The sequence below is a fragment of the Eschrichtius robustus genome, chromosome 9 (assembly GCF_028021215.1).
Source record: "Eschrichtius robustus isolate mEscRob2 chromosome 9, mEscRob2.pri, whole genome shotgun sequence".
Taxonomy (NCBI): domain Eukaryota; kingdom Metazoa; phylum Chordata; class Mammalia; order Artiodactyla; family Eschrichtiidae; genus Eschrichtius; species Eschrichtius robustus.
This window is the reverse complement of record NC_090832.1, coordinates 61,852,248-61,873,497: the sequence shown is the minus strand read 5'-3', so window position 1 is coordinate 61,873,497 and position 21,250 is coordinate 61,852,248. Positions and strand designations below refer to the sequence as shown.

General features: G+C 38.8%; 1 protein-coding gene across 5 annotated transcripts in view; it reads left to right on the top strand.

Annotated features, from left to right (window-relative positions):
• The window catches only part of KLHL32 (kelch like family member 32), a 239,538-nt gene that overhangs the window by 147,372 nt on the left and 70,916 nt on the right, over positions 1–21,250 (top strand). For 2 of the 5 annotated variants that reach the window (XM_068550930.1, XM_068550929.1), the window contains exon 6: positions 13,762–13,977. The exons of the other annotated variants lie outside the window; for them this stretch is intronic. In XM_068550930.1, coding sequence (XP_068407031.1) covers positions 13,762–13,977 — 216 coding nt within the window. The remainder of the gene's footprint in view (positions 1–13,761; positions 13,978–21,250) is intronic. 5 annotated transcript variants of the gene reach the window in all.

The window sequence follows — 21,250 nt, the reverse complement described above, 5'->3', positions numbered from 1 at the left end:
ACAATTGGTGGACCTACTATCACATCACTATCACCCAGAGTCCACAGTTTACATTAAGGGTCACTCTTGATGTTTTACATTCTGTAGGTTTGGACAAAGGTGTAATGACATGCATCTACCATTACAGTATCATACAGAATAGTCTTAGTGCCCTAAAAATCCTCTGTGCTCTGCCTGTTCATCCCTCCCTCCCCTCCCCCCAACCCCTGGCAACCACTGATCTTTTTCTATCTCCACGGTTTCACCTTTTCCAGAACGTCATATAGTTGGATTCATACAGTATGTAGCCTTTCCAGATTGGCTTCTTTTGCTTAGTAATATGCATTTAAATCTCCTCTATGTCTTTTCATGGCTTGATAGCTCATTTCTTTTTAGTGCTGCGCAGTATTCCATTGTCTGGATGGACCACAGTTTACTTACCCCTTCACTTACTGAAGGACATCTTGGTCACTTCAAGTTTAGGCAATTATGATTAAGCTGTTACAAACATCTGTGTGCAGGGCTTGGGTGAACTCCCTTAACTTGTTAAATCTCTCTCATTCTCTCTATTTCTATTTCCACCATCTTAATTCAAATCCTCAATACTTATTTCTTGGACTAAAGAAACTTCCTGCTAACCAATGGACCTACCTGCCTTCACTCTTGCCTCACCCCAGTGCCTCCTTCAAAACAAGGTTCATTCCTCTTGAAGTGGTTCACAGTTTCCATTTTTATTATGAAACTTCCTATCGCTTTAGCCTTTTTTTTTTAAAAGACAAGTTACTACCCACATGCTATACCGCAATCATTGTGAACTTCATGCATGTCCCCGTGCCCAAACCTCTTTGTATGAAGCCTTCTTCTCCATGGATTATTCTTCCCTCGTTATGTCACCCTATGAGTTCCTCTTTAACCTGCAAGTAGTTTGCTCATGTGTTATAGCTCCTCTTCCAGAGCTGCCTGATAAATCCACCTAGTTGGAGTTGGATTCCCCTCCTCTTCATTAATTACAGGCATTCTTCCAGAGTGCTGATCACACCATATTATTTTTACTGATTTACTTATCTATCTCCCTGTGATATAAGTTCATGTCCCAGAGTTGTGTGACCTTGGGCAAGTTACATAACCTCTTTGCCCACAGATACAGGTGTGATACAGATATGATACGGTATATACAATGTACATCTTAGGAGTGTTGGAGTGTTCGTGAGATAGTGCATGCAAAGTATCCTATAGCATGGTATCCTACACGCAGTAGGTACCCTGAAAACCAGAGCCAGTAGAATTGCATGCTTCACATGTGAATTTCTCTATTAATTCCACAGTTAACCTTCCTACCCACTTCCGTCACTCCTGTCTTTCTTCATTCCTGGAAATGTCACAAACTTTACTACCTACTTCCAATCAACTGCATATTGGACAAGGCTGTTCCTGAATATTTTGGAAATAATAACTATTCTGTAAAAGGTATTTTTCCTCTGCGCCACTTCTCTTGGCTTTTGTAGAAGTGCATGTATTGTTTTAGAAAAAAAAAGTCACAAATAATTATATGAACCATCACTTTCTCCCTGCCTTTGATAAGTGAAAACATCACACTGAAATTATACTTTAATAAATAGTAAAAATTGATGCTTTTAAAAGCAACATAATACTTGGTGTTGCTACTTTTTTATTTATTTATTTATTTATTATTGGAGTATAATTGCTTTACAATGGTGTGTTAGTTTCTGCTTTATAACAAAGTGAATCAGTTATACATACACATATATCCTCATATCTCTTCCCTCTCGCGTCTCCCTCCCACCCTCCCTATCCCACCCCTCTAGGTGATCACAAAGCACCGAGCTGATCTCCCGGTGCTATGCGGCTGCTTCCCACTAGCTAACTATTTTACATTTGGTAGTGTATATATGTCCATGCCACTCTCTCACTTTGTCCCAGCTTACCCTTCTTCCTCCCCATATCCTCAAGCCCATTCTCTAGTAGGTCTGCGTCTTTATTTCCATCTTGCCCCTAGGTTCTTCATGACCATTTTTTTGTTGTAGTTTTTTAGATTCCATATATATGTGTTAGCATACGGTATTTGTTTTTCTCTTTCTGACTAACTTCATCCTGTATGACAGACTCTAGGTCCATCCACCTCACTACAAATAACTCAGTTTCATTTCTTTTTATGGCTAATATTCCATTGTATATAAGCAGCAACCTAAGTGTCCATCAGCAGATGAATGGATAAAGAAGATGTGGCACATATATACAATGGCGTTACTGCTTTTTAGATAGGAAGTTTTGTTTTATTGTTTCCCCTGCCCTTCCTGTAAATAAAACATATTGCTGCATCCTCATATACAGAATTCAAGGAGAAATTGGAAAAATCTTTTACTCTAGCTCTAGTGCATAGTAGTTGCTTAGAAACGCATGTTTGTTTGTGGTCCTTCTACATGTGCCAAGAGAGTTCCCTGTGATAGGAATTTTCTGTAATACAGTTGCATGGTGTCCTAAGTTCCCCGACTAGGGGAAATACAGGCAGTGCATTTGTTTAACAGAAGAAAGATCTAAGTTAGTCCTTACTAGGAGACTGCTGTCCATATGTCTCCCTCTCTCCAGGTGTCTTCCTTCCTAGACATCTCCCCCACCCCCTTTCTCGCTCTCCCTCCACAAATATCCTTTAGAGCAGGCTGCGGACCTTTTCCTTGCTGCCTTTCGAGGGACATGTGCTCAGGCCCTGGGAAATGACTGCTTATCTGTCGTTAATTCAGCTTCAGGTACTGTGGCCTCAGCCCCATACACTGAGTATAATGTTTGCCCACTTCAGCGTCTGGGATGAGGGACTGGGGTCATGCATCTTGTTCTGCTGTAAGAATATATTTATGCAGGTTAGAGTCATTTCTTTCTTCACTCAAATGTGTACTCTGTATCAGTGGTTCTTAAACTTGACCGTGTGTGGAATCACCTGAATAGCTGGTTAAAGGAGACTGCTGGGCCCTACCCATAGAGTTTCTGATTCAAGAGGTCTGAGGAGGAGCCTGAGAATCTGCATCCTAACAAGTTCCCAGGTAATGCTAATGTTACTGGTCTGGGGACCACAGTTTGAGAACCACTGCTTCAGATGCTCTTGCCACCTCAATTCACATCAGTTACCAGCCTGTTAAGTAACTGATATTCAGATTTTGAAAGTGTCATAATATTTAGATAAATTTGAACTGGTCCCAGTTACAAATATATGAAAAATTTACAAAATATATAAATATGTAAAATATTGATATTATAGATCCTGCATAGCATCCAAAATATAAAAAGCCAAAACAATGAAAACTTGAAACAAAAAACCTTACCAGTCTTCATTCTTATGTATAATAATGATTAAGACAAAAGTCTATGTGGATAACTGAGAGATTATTGAAATTCTGCAGAATTGGGCTAATTTTCAGCAGCTGACTTTGGGTAGCAGCACTAACTAAGGAAATATACCAGAATTACTTCCAGGCTCTACTATTCTTTAAAAAAATTTTAACCTGATTTTGCCTCTCATTGTTCAAAAAAGGTTTGTGATTATTGAAATTTTCATTTTAAAGCTCCAGTTGCTCAGATAGACTATTTTTGATTCAAGAAAGAAAAGTATACATTAATTTCCTCTTTATAGTCCGTAATTCAGTGGTAATCACCTGATGTGCTGAGACAGCTCTAGTAAACTTTGCAATAGCATTTTGCAGCACATCGTGACTGGGGCCAGAATTATTAGTTGTTGATGATGGCTGTGTCCCTGTGCTTCCTTCATACTGGATTTCCAGCTTACTACAGACTTTCCCAAGGAACCATATAAAATTATTCATCAGCCTTGGATATTATGCATACAGTTGATTATGAAAATGTACTAGTAACCTAATTGTAGAATTCCTCTGTTATACAGCACAAATGTATTTAAACAGGCCTTCAAAGACTCTAAGAATTAGAGCATGCTGGGTTTTTTTCTTGTATTTTTGAATTGCTGCTAATGTTTTGTTTTAGTTTAATCACACTCTATCATATGCATATTTGTATCAATACATGAATATATAGTTGCATTCAGCTGTCCAGATACGTTTGTTTGTATACAAATATACCTATATCTCTCTCTATATTTATACAAATAAAAATACCTGGTTTTACATTATTTTATCATATCACAAATAATCTGGCCTGCATTGTCAATGATTTGCTCATTTTTACTTCCATAACTGTTAGATTTTATCCCATCAACTCTAATATAAGATATTATGGAGAAAACTTACAGGTCCCTTTATGTACATGATATGCATGATGACTTTTTTCCTACATGATTCATCCCAAGGTCTTGGGTTTTTGTTTATTTGTTTGTTTCAACATGTTCCAAAGGGCCAGCCCTTCACCACACATCCACAACAAAGCCCTTTATGTTGCTTTCTCTAGTCCTGGAGTGCAATCCTTTTCTGCAGCACCAGGTCGTGTAGTCATGTAATACCTTGATTTATAACTAGGTTGTAATCCAAATAGGAAACAGGTGGAATCACAACTGGGTATGGTGCCTTGGATATTAATGGCTTGGCTCAGAAGTGGAATTTCTAAAGCTGTATACACTCTTTTTTGCCTTAATTATGCATTCATTAAAAGCTTTTATACCCAACAGAATAAAGTAAATATTTTTTGATCTCCATAGTGTGCTCCCAGAATGTAGATTTGCACAGCAGGGTCTTGATAATCTGAATAAATTGTATTTCTCCAAGGAGTTTATCTTTCAAATAAGGTCATAAAGAAATGCAGCTCCTCCATCCTTAGATTTCTCTGTGTGTCTTTTCTGCTGTGTGTAATATAGAACATGGGAACCAGAGTGCATTATAGTAATACATACTTGGTGATGGTCCAGTATAATGTCTCAATCTATTCTCCTTTTTATCTCTGGTGAAGTGTTTTTTAAGTACAAAAGAAATGAATGATGTTACACAACAGCTTTGATTTTTGCTGTTACTTGTAGAAAAACAAAGTCCATATTAGACATTCAGTGTTTTCTTCTCTTTACCCTATCAGTGAGTAAAATTTGTGGAATATGCAAAGCTATAGCTTAAGCACTGTTGGTAGTATTTTTAAAAGGGAATAATAATAATGAGACAGCTACTGTATGTTGAGCATCTACTACGGGGAAGGTACTTTACATATGTTTTTGGAAATGCTTACCACAGATCACCTTTCCGATTTTTCTAATGAGATGTTAATCACTTGCTGAGGCTATCCGTATATGTCAGCTTCAAATCATGTGCTTTCCTAAAATCTGTTGACTTTAAATGAAAGAGACCACTTTTGATGAGCGGGCCTCATCCAATCAGTTGAAGTCCTTAGGAATAAAAACTGAGACTTCCTGAAGAAGCAGGAATTGTGCCTCAAGACTGTAACACAGAAATGCTGCCTGAATTTCCAGCCAGCGAGCCTGATCTACAAATGTGTGATTAAGACTACCTTCAACTCCTGCCTGAGTTACCAGCCAGTGACCTGCTGTACACATTTGCCAGCCCACACAATCTTGTGAGCCAATTCCTTAAAATCTGTCTCTCTATGTATCTCCTATTTTTCTGGAGAACCTTGACTGATACACTAATGAAATTATTTTAACAACTCTTTAAAAAAAAAAAAAACATGTGCTTTTTCTACAACTCCAAACTAAGCATGCAGCCAGTTCCTTGTCTCCACACTTACAACCTAGTGAAAGAGACAGGGAAAATATAAAATTATAAACTCAAATAAACTTGCACAACAAGTTGAACTTATAATCTTTCTGAGTCATAAAGAATAAAATGGCAGTACACCTGCTATTGAATCGTAGCCCCAAAACAGCATACAGTTGTGAAAAGTTTAGGCAATAGCTATTTCTTTTCTCTCTCTTTCTGGGCTGCCATATTTATTTCCAGAGTGGCTAACATTCTAGGCATTTTTAATATTTAAAGATTAAAATATTTAATCAATTTATTTAATATTTACTATACAAATATTTAAAATATTTGAATAATTTTAGAGGAGCAGGAGAATCAATGTTTTCCTGTAAACTAAGAAGTGAAGGCAATAAAAGTTGACTTTTTAAAGGTCTGATATTCTTTCTTATCTACCCACTATCCATCAGTCAAAATTTATAAAGTGCTCTTTGTGAAGACTGAGAGGAAGATCTAAAGAAGTACAGATACAGTCTGTACCTTTATACACAACTAGGGGAAAAAGTATGTAACCACTGGCAAAGGGTGAAATAAATATTCAAGTATACAAGTAGCTCCTGAAATTAGAAGTCAGAAGAAGGAACAGTCCTTGCCGCTGGAGGGGTCTGTCTTTCTTAGGAAGAGGAATTCCGGTTGTCGTCCTCCTCCCCAACACTGATAATGCTTGATATACTCTTGGCAAACAGCATAGACATTTATATATTTCTGGTTATCACTAAATACAAAGAGAAGTAAGGTTCCTTTTTGGCATTCTAAGAAGGAAAGAAAAATCAACATGTAAAATGACAGGAGACGCGAGATTCACTGTGGAAGCCAGGCCCGATGCATCTGGCACCACAAGTGGGTGCTCCCCCATGTTTACCAATTATATAAAAGCGCTGATGGGTAGTTAGCATCAAGAGAGAATTTTCTAAGTTCAGATCAAATATTTGAGAGCACCTTTCTCAGTTAATTGTGAGCAATCTGTTCATTTTGCCCAATTGTAAAATCAGACCTATACCCAAACTGTCATTTCCTCTTTCCATTTGAAGTCATGGGGGTGCTTTTTACAAAAACAAAAAACAAAAAACAACTTTTTAAAAACATGTTGCTTTTTAAAATTCATAATCCAACAAATACTTTTAAAATTACAATCTGTGATAAAGCATTGTGATTGGCATTGTACAGGATACAAAAAACATAAGATGTAAAACCTTCTTACTAGTTTACTAGGAATGTTTTTACTTATTGGAAGATAACATGCATGAATAGCTTAGTGACAAGTTCGTTGGTATGTGACAGGAGACTTGAAGTGGGAAGCATTAGGATTTACTGACAAAGGGCTTCAGATTTATTATGTCTAACTTGGTACTTGGTCTCTATAAGCAGCCAATACAATAGTTTTATTTAAATTTTGGTTAACATTGCTAAAAATCAAATCATACTGATTTGATTATAAGCAGAGCCCCTGTATCAGGCTACTTTGAATCTATTTGGGAATAGTTTTTTTAATTAATTAATTAATTAATTAATTATTTTTGACTGCATTGGGTCTTCATTGCTGCGTGCGGGCTTTGTCAAGTTGCGGCGAGCAGGGGCTACTCTTTGTTGCAGTGCATGGGCTTCTCATTGCGGTGGCTTCTTTTGTTGTAGAGCACAGGCTCTAGGCGCATGGGCTTCAGTAGTTGTGGCATGCGGGCTCAGTAGTTGTGGTTTGTGGGCTCTAGAACGCAGGCTCAGTAGCTGTGGCGCACGGGCTTAGTTGCTCCGCGGCATGTGGGATCTTCCTGGACCAGGGCTCGAAGCAGTGCCCCCTGCATTGGCAGGCGGATTCTTAACCACTGCGCCACCGGGGAAGTCCCGGGAATAGTTTTTAAAAAAAGATTTCTTGACTTCTGTAACAAGGGTGACTTCTCATTTAGAGGACTCCTCAGAATGTGATGTAATATCAACATTTTGTAATAGAACTTCAAGTTTCATGCATGCTATTACATGAGAGGCATAGAAATCACTATCTCTCCTGACCATCTTTATCTGTAGTAAAGTATTGACATGTGGTAATTGAGGTGACATTTTGAAGGGGGTATAAGTGAAGAGCATCAATAATTGGAAAAGAAAGGTTATAATTATAACAGTGAAACACAGCATTGTCAAAATAGTCACATCTTTTGAGTGTTATTACCTAGAAAAATGTGGAATCCTGTTCAATTTGGTTATCTTAGAAGGGGGAGGAGGGAATTCAGGAAATCAAAATGGCATTTACTTTTATTTTGACCTTGAGAGAGGTTTCTTATTATCTTGAGCATAAGTCATAGTTTTCCATTCTTATAGTACAGGTTGCTGATGCTTATTTTTGTTTTGTAAGTCAGTAATGTTCTCAGAATTACATGAGCCAACAAGAGAAATAGGTGTTACTAAGGCCATGTTTTGCATGGGTATCCTTAGTATTAAAGCATCTTCATCAGATTTCCTAATCTTGTCAGTTTAACAAGGACTCTTAGATTTGAGGAAGAGTATTTGTGGGGCAGATTTTGGGGAGAGTCTACAGTAGATGCAGTCACAAGATGACAAACATTTTCTGTGTTCTGCATAATTCCCCTGCCAGGGCTATGATTAAACTGCAGTGCTGGATGGTCAAGGGGTTACTGACAGGCTGGGACACAACATGGGTGTGACTGAAACTAAGATAGACTATGTACTAGAAATATGCATTATTGATTCTCAGCTTGTATCACTGTTGGCACGCATCAGCACGTCTCTAGGCTGTGGCATACATGAGCTAGGCTGTGGGTTATGTGCAGTGAACATGCAGACCTCAGCTGTAAGGCTGTGCCATTTTCTCCCATTCAAGAAAGTGTATTAGAATGCAAGTGAGTCTGGGTGACATTGGTTCAGGGATAGGCTTAAATCTTCTCTAATCTTTCTTTATGATATAAAGAGAGTCTTGTATGGAGTTTCATCACTAATTATTAGGACTTGCTTAATTGGGATATTGAAAGACACTTGCTAATACAATGGCCAATCACTCAGCTACTGATGAGAACCCCACCAGGAGACATCCATCACAAAGGTGGACTTTTTTGCCTCCCCTGGTTTGGTACAAGGGCCACAGGGTTTACCCACGACCCCAAACTGCCCTACTTCCTCCCACTCATGTCCTCACCACCCAGTAATTTGCCTCACAAAAGTAATTACATTTGAATGTAAGCCAAAATAAGATAGTATTTCCTTTTCTTGTGCTTTCTTTTCCCTACCATATTCAATAGTTAATCTGGGGAATAACCATTTTAATTAATTAGAGAAATAAGCCACACCAAAAGACTGAATTTGGGGAATATGTAAGGTTTAAGAATTATTGCACTTGGAAAACTGGTGTTTATTCCATAGCTGGTATAGTACTGGGGACACATTTTATGGTTCTTCTTCTGTTATTTGACTTGTCGTTCACACTATAAGAAACAAATAGAAGGGAAGAGAAAAGCCAAATAGCCCTAAACCAGAGGAAAATAAATACTTTTTAAAAAGATCCCCCAAAGAACAACAATGTATGCACCATAATTCTGAATAGAAACTAGATTTAAAGTGAGAAGCAGTGTGACAGAAATGAAACCTTTTTAGAAAAATAAAAGAAAAAAATTTTCCTTTTACTCAAGAGAGTTTCTTGTTGCTGAGCTGTAACTTCACTTCAAAACCACTGCCTCTACCTGGGTACTTGGATTTCTACGTCACAGAATGTAAGAGAAGGGAGACAATCTCATAACTAGAACAAGGAGAAGATGCAAGTTTGCAAAAAATAAGTTCAGTGTGGGCATGTTGAGTTCAGTATAGCTGTGGAATATCCAAGAGAAGATGTCCTCTTATCGGCCGTTGGGAAAATGAATTCAGAGCTTAGGAGAGAGATTTGGGCTAATAATATAGATGTGAGAGGCATTAACATGTAAGCAGTTTACAACTCAATTGCATGGTTTTTACTCTGGCTATCCTCCTTTTCCCTGATTTAATGGTGCAGCTTACTTAAGACTTTGATATCTAAAGGGACCACATTCTCTATTTTGACCTCCTTGCATCAGTGATGAATCAGGGATTATGGATGCCAAACAACAATGCTCAAATGTACTTTATTGTTCCTTGCCTGCCAAATCTACTGTCTACTTTCCATGTGCCAAGCCGTGCGGTAAGTGCTTTTGATTCATTATCTCCACAACGACCCTATGAACTGGGTGAACTCTCTATTTCGTAAATGGGGAATAACAGAGGATCAGTGACTGACCCAGGGTCATAGCCAACAATAAGAATTTGCACTGGATTTGAACCAGGTCTACCTGATTCTATGGCCTTTGCTCTTCTCCATCAACCTGGGTTGCCTCCAACTGCCTATGGCTGTTGACAGCTTGTTCTGCTCCTGAATACAATTGTTCTTTCTCTTTCTTTGATATATAAAAGACTTCTTTCAAAAAAGTCTAGAAATATATACAAAAACGTTAATAGTGATTATCTCTGCATGGTGAAATATGAATCATTTTTGTTTTCCATACTTTGTACTTCCTGAATTTTATGAAATGGACAAATTTATTACTTTTTATAACCAGAAACATAATGGCACTACTTTCATAACAGTGATGATTTTTTTTCCATGCAGAGTATTACAGGTGAGCATTTAATGCAGTTTAACCATTGCTTCCCACCTCCTTAATCACATTAATGGGAATCCTTAAAAGCAGCATTATTGGTGATTATTTTGCTTACATATGGTCTTAGCCAAAAGAACAAGAAGTGATGATTTTGCTTAAGACTCACATAAACACATTGGCTCCAGTAGGAGGAGCGTATATTGTGGTATCAAGACCTCAATGAAGGTTTTCTTTTTTCCCTCAACTCCCCAGCTTACACAGTGTGACTACCGAGGTGCTAAGTATGCATGGCAAGGGGAACGGAAACCTTTGACATACATAAAAAGCACAGGAGATTTGGGGAAATTACGTTTTTAAGCAGAAGAGAGGAGAAATGAAAAGGTAAAGATAGGGAGCAGACTTTTTAAAAATTTATTTATTTATTTTTGGCTGTGTTGGGTCCTCATTGCTGTGTACGGGCTTTCTCTAGGTGCAGCAAGCGGGGGCTACTCTTTGCCATGGTGAGTGGGCTTCTCATTGCGGTGGTTTCTCTTGTTGCGGAGCACGAGCTCTAGGCGCATGGGCTTCCGTAGTTGTGGCATGCAGGCTCAGTAGTTGTGGCGCACGGGCTTAGTTGCTCCGGGTCATGTGGGATCTTCCCAGATCAGGGCTCAAACCCGTGTCCCCTGCATTGGCAGGCGGATTCTTTACCACTGCACCACCAAGGAAGTCCAGGAGCAGACTTTTAACTGCTGTTTCTCTTGTGCACGGGTATGTGTCAGTTCAGTTCCACTTTGCTCTTCACTTAGCCATTGACACTTGTGCATTTAGCCTTAGTTCTCCACTAATATCAAATGCTGTGTTAGATTGGATTTGGGAGTTATATAAAATTATACCCTTAGGAAACAAAAACATTTCAGGACTGTGGAAGCAGGCATTAAATAATTACATTCAAAAGAAACACAGCAGAAAAGAAGCACACTTTTTAAAATCCTGTATTAAATTAAATTAATTCTCTGGTTGTCCGCAGTTTTGAATTGGCCTGTATTTAAGTTGCAGGCTTCTAATCGGAAGAAACCCAGTGTCTCTATACAAAGATATAAAGATGCTTAATAAAGAATGTTTGATTGCCGCTACATAATCCAGCCCCAAACTCACAGCCGTGTATGTCTTTTTGGCAGAATGAGTGAGAAAAAAAATCACTGTTCCTCAGCTGTGCCCGTCCACCTTTTACTTTACAGAGCTTGCTTGTTTCCGCCTCTGCATGCTCATCTTTCTGTGTGGTGCCCTAGGACCTTGAACCAGGGCTTGCTCATGCGCCCAGGGTACCTGAAAGGCACTGACACCGCTCCCCGACCCCCATCACGCGTCTGGGGGACTGCAGAGTGACTTACTGGGACACTGAAATCGTATCCAGGGTCCTGGAGCAGTTAAACTGGCTTTATAGATGTACTGACCAGAAATGACTTATTCATCCCGAGGAGATGGTCCTAAAGTTCGTTGTGGAAGCTCCATGTGCAAGGGTTACATCTTCTTTCCTCCCGTAGTAGAATTTACCAATAGGAAAAAGTAAGATTTGAAGAATAAGTTTAAACATTACTTGAACAAATTGGTGCTGGAGGCAAAATATGCAGTATTCCTTTGATAAAATCTGCTGGATGGGAAGCCCAGATATTTTAATTGAATGGCTACGGGTGGACCCTTAGATATTTGAGTTGTAATGGATTTTAGTGGTCAACTGTGGTAAACTTCATTTTAGAGATAAGTATTTATTCCTTTTCAATTGTGTTGGCCAGTAGAGCTATTAAGAGCCAGAATCTTATGGCTGATTCCTGAAGTCATCTAGCTTGACTCCTGTTAGGAATGTAATTAAAGTGTCATCTCCCACCAAAAGAAATAGAATCTAAAGTAAAACAAAACAAAACAAAACAAAACAAACAAACAAACAAAAAAGAATCAGGTAGCCGTGCTGATGATGCAGCTGTTTCTCGAAGATCTGTTTTTACATTTTCTTCATTATACATTTCATTATTTAGAACAGCATTGTACAATAGAAACTTAAGGGAAGCCACATATGTTAATTTTAAATTTTCTAGTAGCTGCATTAAAAAGTAAAAAGAAACAGGTGAAATTAATGATAATAATATATTTAATCCACTGTATCCAGAATAATACCATTTCAACATACAGTCAATGTAAAAATTATTAATGAGACATTTTATATTCTATTTTTCTTACTCCTTGCTTTCAGTATATATTTAACACAGCACATCTCAAATCACACTAGCCACATTTCACATGCCCAGTAGCCACATGTGGCTAGTGGTTACCACGTTGGACAGTGCCGATTTAGAACATATTCCTTTAAACCTTAAAATTTTATGGAAACAGATACATTAAAATAGAATATAAAGATTTTAGAAGGAGCTCTTAATACTGTTAGATTACTAGAAAAAGGGATACGTATGTTGAAAATACCTAATAAATCAGTGGAGTAAAATAGCTATCTGATGGTATTCTGCATTCCTTAAGTTACTAGAAAATATTGTAATAATAATTGCAAGTTGAAAATGAGGGAAAACTAGGACACAGCCCACTCTCAATCTACTTGAAATAGGTAAGTTTTCTATCAACAAACCTGCATGCCCACTATGGTTCTTGCAGAGTTACAAGGCAAAGGTTTCACAGGTGTCCTGGCTCTCTGGGGGCATTATTTTAGAGCTCTGGCTCTGAGTTTGAGAACTTGTAGAGACAGGTAGAATCCCCCCCACAATGAAGCATTGCTATAGAAACTCTTTGAAAAGATTGTCATTGGTTGCCTGAATTTTTGAGGCTAACAAAATGCAAAGAACAATTATAAATCGTCCATCTCAGGTGGATTCAATATAGAATTATTCAGGACAGGAATCTGTGAGATGTCTTCATTTCCTGAGACTTTACATGTAAAAATCTTTGTTTTAGCTCATTAAGTCAGGATAGGTTGTTTTTAACTCAAATTTGTACTTAATTTGAAGTTTTAGAAGAAGAGTAGGGCTATAGTTTTTGTCATCTAGTCATAGCTCCCACTCTACCTGCCCTCATATTATCTTTAGTAGAAAAAACTTACCACCTGAGAGCTATAAAATATGGTAGACAAATTGTTTTCTTTGGTAAAATGTTTCTTAAAAGTTGCAAAGTAACATTTTAGCCAGTAAAACCAGAAACCCCTTTCAGTCCCTTTTTAAAGATGTCTTTAAGTATATTGGTTTTAAGAGGGGCAAAGTAAGGAAAAATGTTAAATTCTAGAACAACAGTTCTCTGCCCAGAGCCGTATAATTGAGGATTTTGTTGCTGTTGTTTTTTACATTATCAATGGAGTGCAGTTCCCTTTCTCCCACTCCTGTCATGCAGACTTTAGGGAGTCAGTCTGAATTTCTTGCTTGCTCTTTCTTGGATTGATTTCTAAGAGATCTTTTTTCCATTTTTTTTGGCACCAGGAATTAAATAGCTTTAATTACTTGGATCTGTACAGACTTGCTGACCTCTTTAACCTCACTTTGTTGGAGAAGGCAGTGATCGATTTCTTAGTGAAACATCTCTCTGAGCTCCTGAAGAGTCGCCCAGAAGACATTCTAACGCTCCCTTATTGTCTGCTTCAGGAGGTCCTGAAGAGCGACCGCCTGACCTCCTTGAGTGAAGAGCAGATCTGGCAGGTAAGGGCACTCTGCATGGGTCCTCTTTCGGCGTGAAGTCGTGATTAAAAGGAATGATTAAATGTTAAAGGATTGAGGAACGACGACAACGATTTTGTCTGGTTTGGTCCACATTGGAATTGAAGTCCTAGAAGTCAGTGCTCCTTGATGGGCAAGTAACTGGAGAACACCAGCCCTTGAGGCTTGAGGCCTCGGCCCACTCAGCTTAACTCAGGGAATCGCAGGTGAGGTTCCTCACACCCTCACCGTGGTTTCCCAGAACCTAAGGTGGTTACATCAGAAAGAGTCAAGGGTTTTTATTCCCCTGCGAAACATAGTTACTTAAACTGAATATGAGAAGGATGGATTGTAAAGTGGTATTTATGCCTATTTAAGACCAATGGAATCAGAATAAATTCTGGGCTTTCCTGTAAACAATTCAGAAACCTTTCTTTGTTGCAGCAGAGAGCAGCTGGGACCTTAAATGAGAGGAAGCTCTCCTCCCTTCACAGTGGAAAAATCTCCCTCCTTAGTTCATTCTGCATTCATTGCTATTTTCCTAAGCCCTGCTTTTTCACCTGACATAGCATTCTTTTCAGATACCCTTTGCCTAGGGGACAGGAGGATGTTTTGTGTTTTCAATTTGATTATTCAGTTGAAATCCATTTCTGCTCATCCCCAGTGATTATCCTTGAACAATCCACACGGTGTCTTTGGGAAACAGTCAGAGCCCATCTTCCCCTGCTTCTTATACTGTCTGTCTTACTCTCTGAAGCAGTGGCTAAGCCATCCTGTTACTTCTAGGGTGCCATACTTTCAAGATTTCATGATCATTTGAAAAATATTTATATACAGAATACAAGGGAAAATATGAAGTCTTCTATTAGTTGATGAGGCAATGAATACCTTGTATCTTGTCAAATGACATTCAGAGAATACTTTAATTCTGGACAAAATGGAGTCATAGGTAGCTGTTAATTATCAGCATCTGATTCTACTGATTGCTAATTTTCCCACTGCCTTTCTCCCTTATTTCTTTCTTTATCTTACTTTAGTCAGCAACTTCCCTCTTCACTGTTGCTTCCACCAGTGAGGATAATAAGACCCGCAGTGTACTGAGGGCCTTTCAGGACCCGGGCTCTTTGCAGACTTATTAACTTATCATCACAACAGGCCTGAAGGATGGTTGTTATCATTCCATCCTCCAGACAAGCAAAAGGAGGCTTCAGTGTCTTGCCTCAGGGTTACAGGGCAGAGCCAGCCTTCACATCCAGCTTTGTTGACACCTGCCCTCATCTCTCCAGTATTCCATGCTGTCTTGAGAAGAAAATATCAGTGAAAAAAATACAAGCCATAAATTATTTTCTGCTTCTTAGGTATTTCTCATCATGGTTGTTCAAGCAGAGGTCAAAAGTGTTGGTGAGGGTGAGTTTTGGGTATGAATTTTAATTATCTATGGAAAACACAAATCATCAGAATTACCCTGGTCAGCTCAAAGTGAGGAACTGCCAAATTTTTCTTTCCTTCCCAAAGGGAAAAACAAAGACTTAGAATGAATTCTGTATTTAATTGTTTCTAACCTAATTGAGATGTGAGCCAACCATTCTTGTGGCTTCTCTTCTTGTGGCACAGTTGAAGGCACTGCCCGATATCGACATGGTAATGTACAGATGTGTGAGTGTCCAAAAAATTCCATACTATTTACATAAGAGTTATCATAATTGCCTCTCTAAATGTTACTAATTTTATAATGTAGAATTTCAAAAGCTGCTTTCTGCTGCAGGCAATGTTTTCTTATACCTGGTCCTCAAGAAAGGATTAAAAGACTCACATAAATATTATCAATTTAGTCATTCAGTAGGCAATAAGAAACTGTTTTTGCTTTATCTTAGTAAATAAGTAATTCCCTCGCACTCAACCCAATAGATAAAAATCAAATCAGTCCAGTTATATTGCTTCAAGTATAGTTAAGTTCATCATTTTTGCTGAGGTTATACTAGTAATGCAATATACCATGGAAGAATCTAATATTCAGCCCAGGGTGAAGATTGGGTATGCCAGAGGATTAGTGTCAGGGTGCTTTATAGAAGTGAAACTTGATGGACAGGCTGGAGACAGATCTACAGAATCTCATTAAATTGCTGAATTGTTCATTACGGAACGTTCTCACTGTAATAAAGGGCTCATTGACTTTGACAAATCCCTATCCCATGTCTTAAAGAAGGACAGTGAAACAAGGGGTGTTGGGGAGAAAAATGGAAATTGGCACAAAGTAGGACAAGTAATAGAAAAGCGGATGGAGGGGGTAGTGCTGTTTGATTATGTGCAACTGGTAACTTATGTGAGAATGCAGCAAACATACACACACACATCTACGCATGTGGCTCTTCCACTATCTAATCTACTGATAATGTAATCTGGGATATTCCCTTTATTTGGCAAAAGGCCCAATTTTTACTATTCACCAGACTTCATGCAGTTTGGCTCTAAAGATGTGTCATAAGAACCATCAAGTTATCCTCAGGGAACAAACTATTTTTTTTTTTACTTTTTCCTGCTGTCCCTTACCCAGTCCCTTTCCTGCTAAAATGTGTTGCAGGCCATGATAACCATTCTGTGAATTTGGAAACCTATGAAATCCCCCAAGATCGTGCTTTTTGTCTCCTCTTTTTTTCCATCTGACCTTTTAAAACTTTATCTTGTGTCCTCTCTCACAGAAGAGGACACTTTATATTATATATTATATTATTATATATTATATTATTATTATATATTATATTATATATTATATATTATATATATATTATATTATATATTATTATATTATTATAAGAGGACACTTCACTTTATATTCACAGGTAATGTAGAGACTGCCCCATATACACACTTTTTTTTTTTCTTTTAACATCTTTATTGGAGTATAATTGCTTTACAGTGTTGTTTCTGCTGTATAAGAAAGTGAATCAGCTGTACGTATACATATATCCCCATATCCCCTCCCTCTTGCATCTCCCTCCCACCCTCCCTATCCCACCCCTCTATAGATGGTCACAAAGCACCGAGCTGATCTCCCTGTGCTACGCGGCTGCTTCCCACTAGCTATCTATTTTACATTTGGTAGTGTATATATGTCAGTGCTACTCTCTCACTTCGTCCCAGCTTCCCCTTCCCCCTCCCCGTGTCCTCAAGTCCATTCTCTACGTCTGCGTCTTTATTCCTGTCCTGCCCCTAGGTTCTTCAGAACCATTTTTTTTTTAGATTCCATATATATGTGTTAGTATACGGTATTTGTTTTTCTCTTTCTGACTTACTTCACTCTGTATGACAGACCCTAGGTCCATCCACCTCATTACAAATAACTCAATTTCATTTCTTTTTACGGCTGAGTAATATTCCATTGTATATATATGTGCCACATCTTCTTTATCCATTCATCTGTAGATGGACACTTAGGTTGCTTCCATGTCCTGGCTATTGTAAATAGTGCTGCAGTGAACATTGTGGTACATGACTCTTTTTGAATTATGGTTTTCTCAGAGTATGTACCCAGTAGTGGGATTGGTGGGTCATATGGTAGTTCTATTTTTAGCTTTTTAAGGAACCTCCATACTGTTCTCCATAGCATATACACACTTTGGATATATAAGGACAGAGAAGTCCCCTCAAAAAATCCTTTTTTAAAAAAGCTCAGTTCGATTCAGCTCAACAGTTTGGTCTTAGGGTTCAAGGCCAGCAATTTCTCAGGTTGCAGATGAAAGACACTAAATTGGTTATTGGGCTCAAAGAAAGAGGAGACTAAAAAATGAGCAAATCAGCCGAGGAAGAAACATGGGGCATGAGGTCACTGGCATCCGTGAGCTGGCAAATCTCCACTGTTTTATTTTGCTTTTGGGTTTTAGCTTTGACTTAGGATTTTGTTTCAACAGGGCCCTGTTAAATTTCTCCTGTTAGATTCAACGTATATTTTCAGACTACTGAGCCAGGGGGTCCTGCTCTAAAACTTAGAGTGAAATCATGAAACAGTTCCATACCACTCCCACATATTAGGTCTGTTTTCATTTCATAGGAAGTGCTGGCTAATCTGTTTTTTCTCAGGAAAGTACATTCTCTGCCTTTTATATCTCAGGTTCTCCTTTCTGAGAATGAGGAGGATATTACTTGCCATGAGAGTACAGTTTGTAGAAAAACCTGAATATAATGTAAATTCTTGTATTTGCTAGCATAGGGAGAAAGTGTGGCTGTCCATCCGTCAGTATTTATTGAGCACCTACTAAATGCCCCAAACCATGGAATGTAAGGCAGGGTACAGGCTAGCTAACTCCATTTCCCTCTCCAGGCCTTACCGCAATTGGGAGGGATCCTTCTGATTTTAAACCATTATCTAGCTCTCTGGATTATTATTTCATCTCTGAAGTAGCAGAAACAAGAAGGACATTTAAAAATGGATAGTTTGTGGAAGTACAAATGGGTATTTCTCACGCACCTATTATGTGCTGGGCACAGTGTTAGAAGCTAGATCCTGGGGTAAAAAGCTTTATAAAAGTGTTCAATTATTAGGTTAAAGAGATTTATCTTAACTTTATTTCTGAATGTGGAGAAGTTTTATTTACCTTTAATTATTAATCTCTTAACTGCTTCCTACTTTTAGTGAAGAAGACTTATGTTACTTTTTTAAAAAATTAATTAAAAATTAATTAATTTTTGGCTGCATTGGGTCTTTGTTGCTGTGCGTGGGCTTTCTCTAGTTGCGGTGAGCGGGGGCTACTCTTCGTTGCGGTGCGTGGGCTTCTCATTGCGGTGGCTTCTCTTGTTGCGGAGCACGGGCTCTAGGGGCGCAGGCTTCAGTGGTTGTGGCGCACGGGCTTAGCTGCTCTGCGGCATGTGGGATCTTCCGAGACAGGGGTTGAACCCGTGTCCCCTGCATTGGCAGGCAGATTCTTAACCACTGCGCCACCAGGGAAGTCCTTATCTTACTATTTTATAAGGATAGTACATATGTCAGTGATTTTCTTCCTTTATTAACCTTGGGTTGAGGGCTCCTCCTTATATTTTGAGTCTAACTTTGCCTGGACTTCAGTGGATAACAGGACCAAACAATTCAGTGGTCACATCACTGATGTCAGACAAGGTCAGACCTTAGCAGGGAGGGTCCCCTTTATCCTAGTCATGTCCCATTTTAGTTTGGCAAAGAGGGACCATGTCACCTGGTTTGTGGCTGGGAAGGTAATCATGTTTACATCTGTCTTTGATTCTGCATCCCCAGAGGCAGAGGCTGTGCCTGTAAGGTTTGTGTTGAATGCTACCGTGTTGTTCTCTTACACTCTATAAATAATAAATAAAAACACTAATGTATAGTTTTCATATTAAAATGTACTGAATGGATAATAAGACATCCTACTATTCCTACAAAAGGCTGGATTTATTCTAAGAAAATTGGTATACACAGAGAGTTTCACCTTTTAAAACTGCGTTTTTCCTGGTATTTTTGTTGGAAATTTGCTTCCATAAGTCATACTGTTAATAACACGTTCACTTTATATCTCTAGAGACGTAAGTCACATACTGTTTAGAGTAGTCAACAACCTCAGATGTGGTGATTTTCTTTTTTGACAAGCCCCTCCTGGGCTTTTATCTACTCCACAAACTACCCACCTTAGAGTTTGATTTAATCATTTTCCTCAAAAGGAGTCCCAGAAAGTGAACAAAAAGCTACTATCCCTTTATAGTTGGAAAATAGAGGACACTAGTGATGTACTCAGCTTTCGTCTTTTAACTCTTAGATGATAAACTGTCCCAAATGCACGTCTGACCAGGGAGAAGCAAGGACTTCAAACAGTACTGTGTGTCCAACAATACTATCATAATACTTCACATTTGAATATCACATCACAGTTTCCAGAGTGCTTCTTCATCTCGCATTGCTTTGCGCTCCTTTGCTTTGTGTCACAAATGGGAAACTGAAGTAACAAAGCTAGAAATCAAATTCACGTCTTCTAATTCTTGGGTTTTTCCCACTTTGGTCCACAGCTTCTAAATTCATAATAGAAGTGCAAAAATACTTGGGCGTGGTGGACGGAGAGGTGCATCAAATTAATCCCATGACTTTAAAAGAAATTAGGAAGGGTTTGGCCATTCCTGTTCTCTGGTGTAGTGCCTGCAGATTGAAGGGGTAATGGCCAGCTCTGCCTGCCTTCATGCCTGTGTCACGTTGCTAACTGACTCTCTGCTCCATGTGCTTAATTCAATCTTTCGTTCATTTTAAAGAGTCACCGAGTGTCTACTCCACCCAATCGCGTGCTCTCAAGCACCGCTGCTGCTGCTGCTGCGTGATGGGTTCTGGGCAGTCGGTTGCAGAAAGGTCCCATGTGGCCCTGCTTTCATGGATCTCACAGAGTCTGATGTGGAACTTTCCACTTGCTATTCTTTCCCCCCGCGCCCGATTCCTTCCCAGTGGGGACCGACCTGTGCCAAATAAGAGTAGTGATTTCTGTGCTAATTTTGGCTGTGTTGAAATGATATGGGTGGATTGGAAAATGAAATCCTTTTGTTTGGACATTTCAACACCACCCGGTGTCCCTTTGCCTTTTCTTCAGTGCTCTTTTCATTGGTAATTCTTGTTCATTGTATGTGCCCTCTAAACAGCTTTGCAAACCTTTGTCCATCCCTGTAGTACAGTCCAAGCCTCAAAGAAATCAAACTGCAGGTGTCCATTTAATCAAAAAATTCCGCTAAGTGGTGTCCTCATTCTTAACGCTAGGACCTTGGTAACGAGAAATGGAATAAAATACTGTGACCTGAGAACTCTCATTCCCTCATCCCCCCGCCCAAATTGCAATCTTTCATCATATCTGCATCCTTCCTCAGTTTAATTTCATATATGCATGTCTCATTACTATTTTTTAAAAATTTTTTTTTGGAGAGGCACTTTCTGGGCTTCTTCATGATATCTCGTTTTATTTTTTTACTTAACCATTCCTTAAAGTAATTAAATGTGTACCACTTCTCAATTTTCTTCCTGAAACTTCTGGCATTCCCTCCCAGGTAGCTACAGTCTTTTCTACAAATGTGATGAGGATATCTCCATTTCCTTTTTGCTAAATGTTAGTGAAGAGAATAAATAGTGGTTTGTTCACATCCCAAATAGTGCTGTGCCTGGAGGATGTTTGATCCTTGGAGGGCCCCCAGCTAGACACTGAGCGCTTCTGCTATTTCAGGGCTTGGTGCTCGAAGCTGCCAGAGTGTATATTTAGTCATTCGTCCTGATCTACATGCAGCTGATTCCTCTGGGAGGACT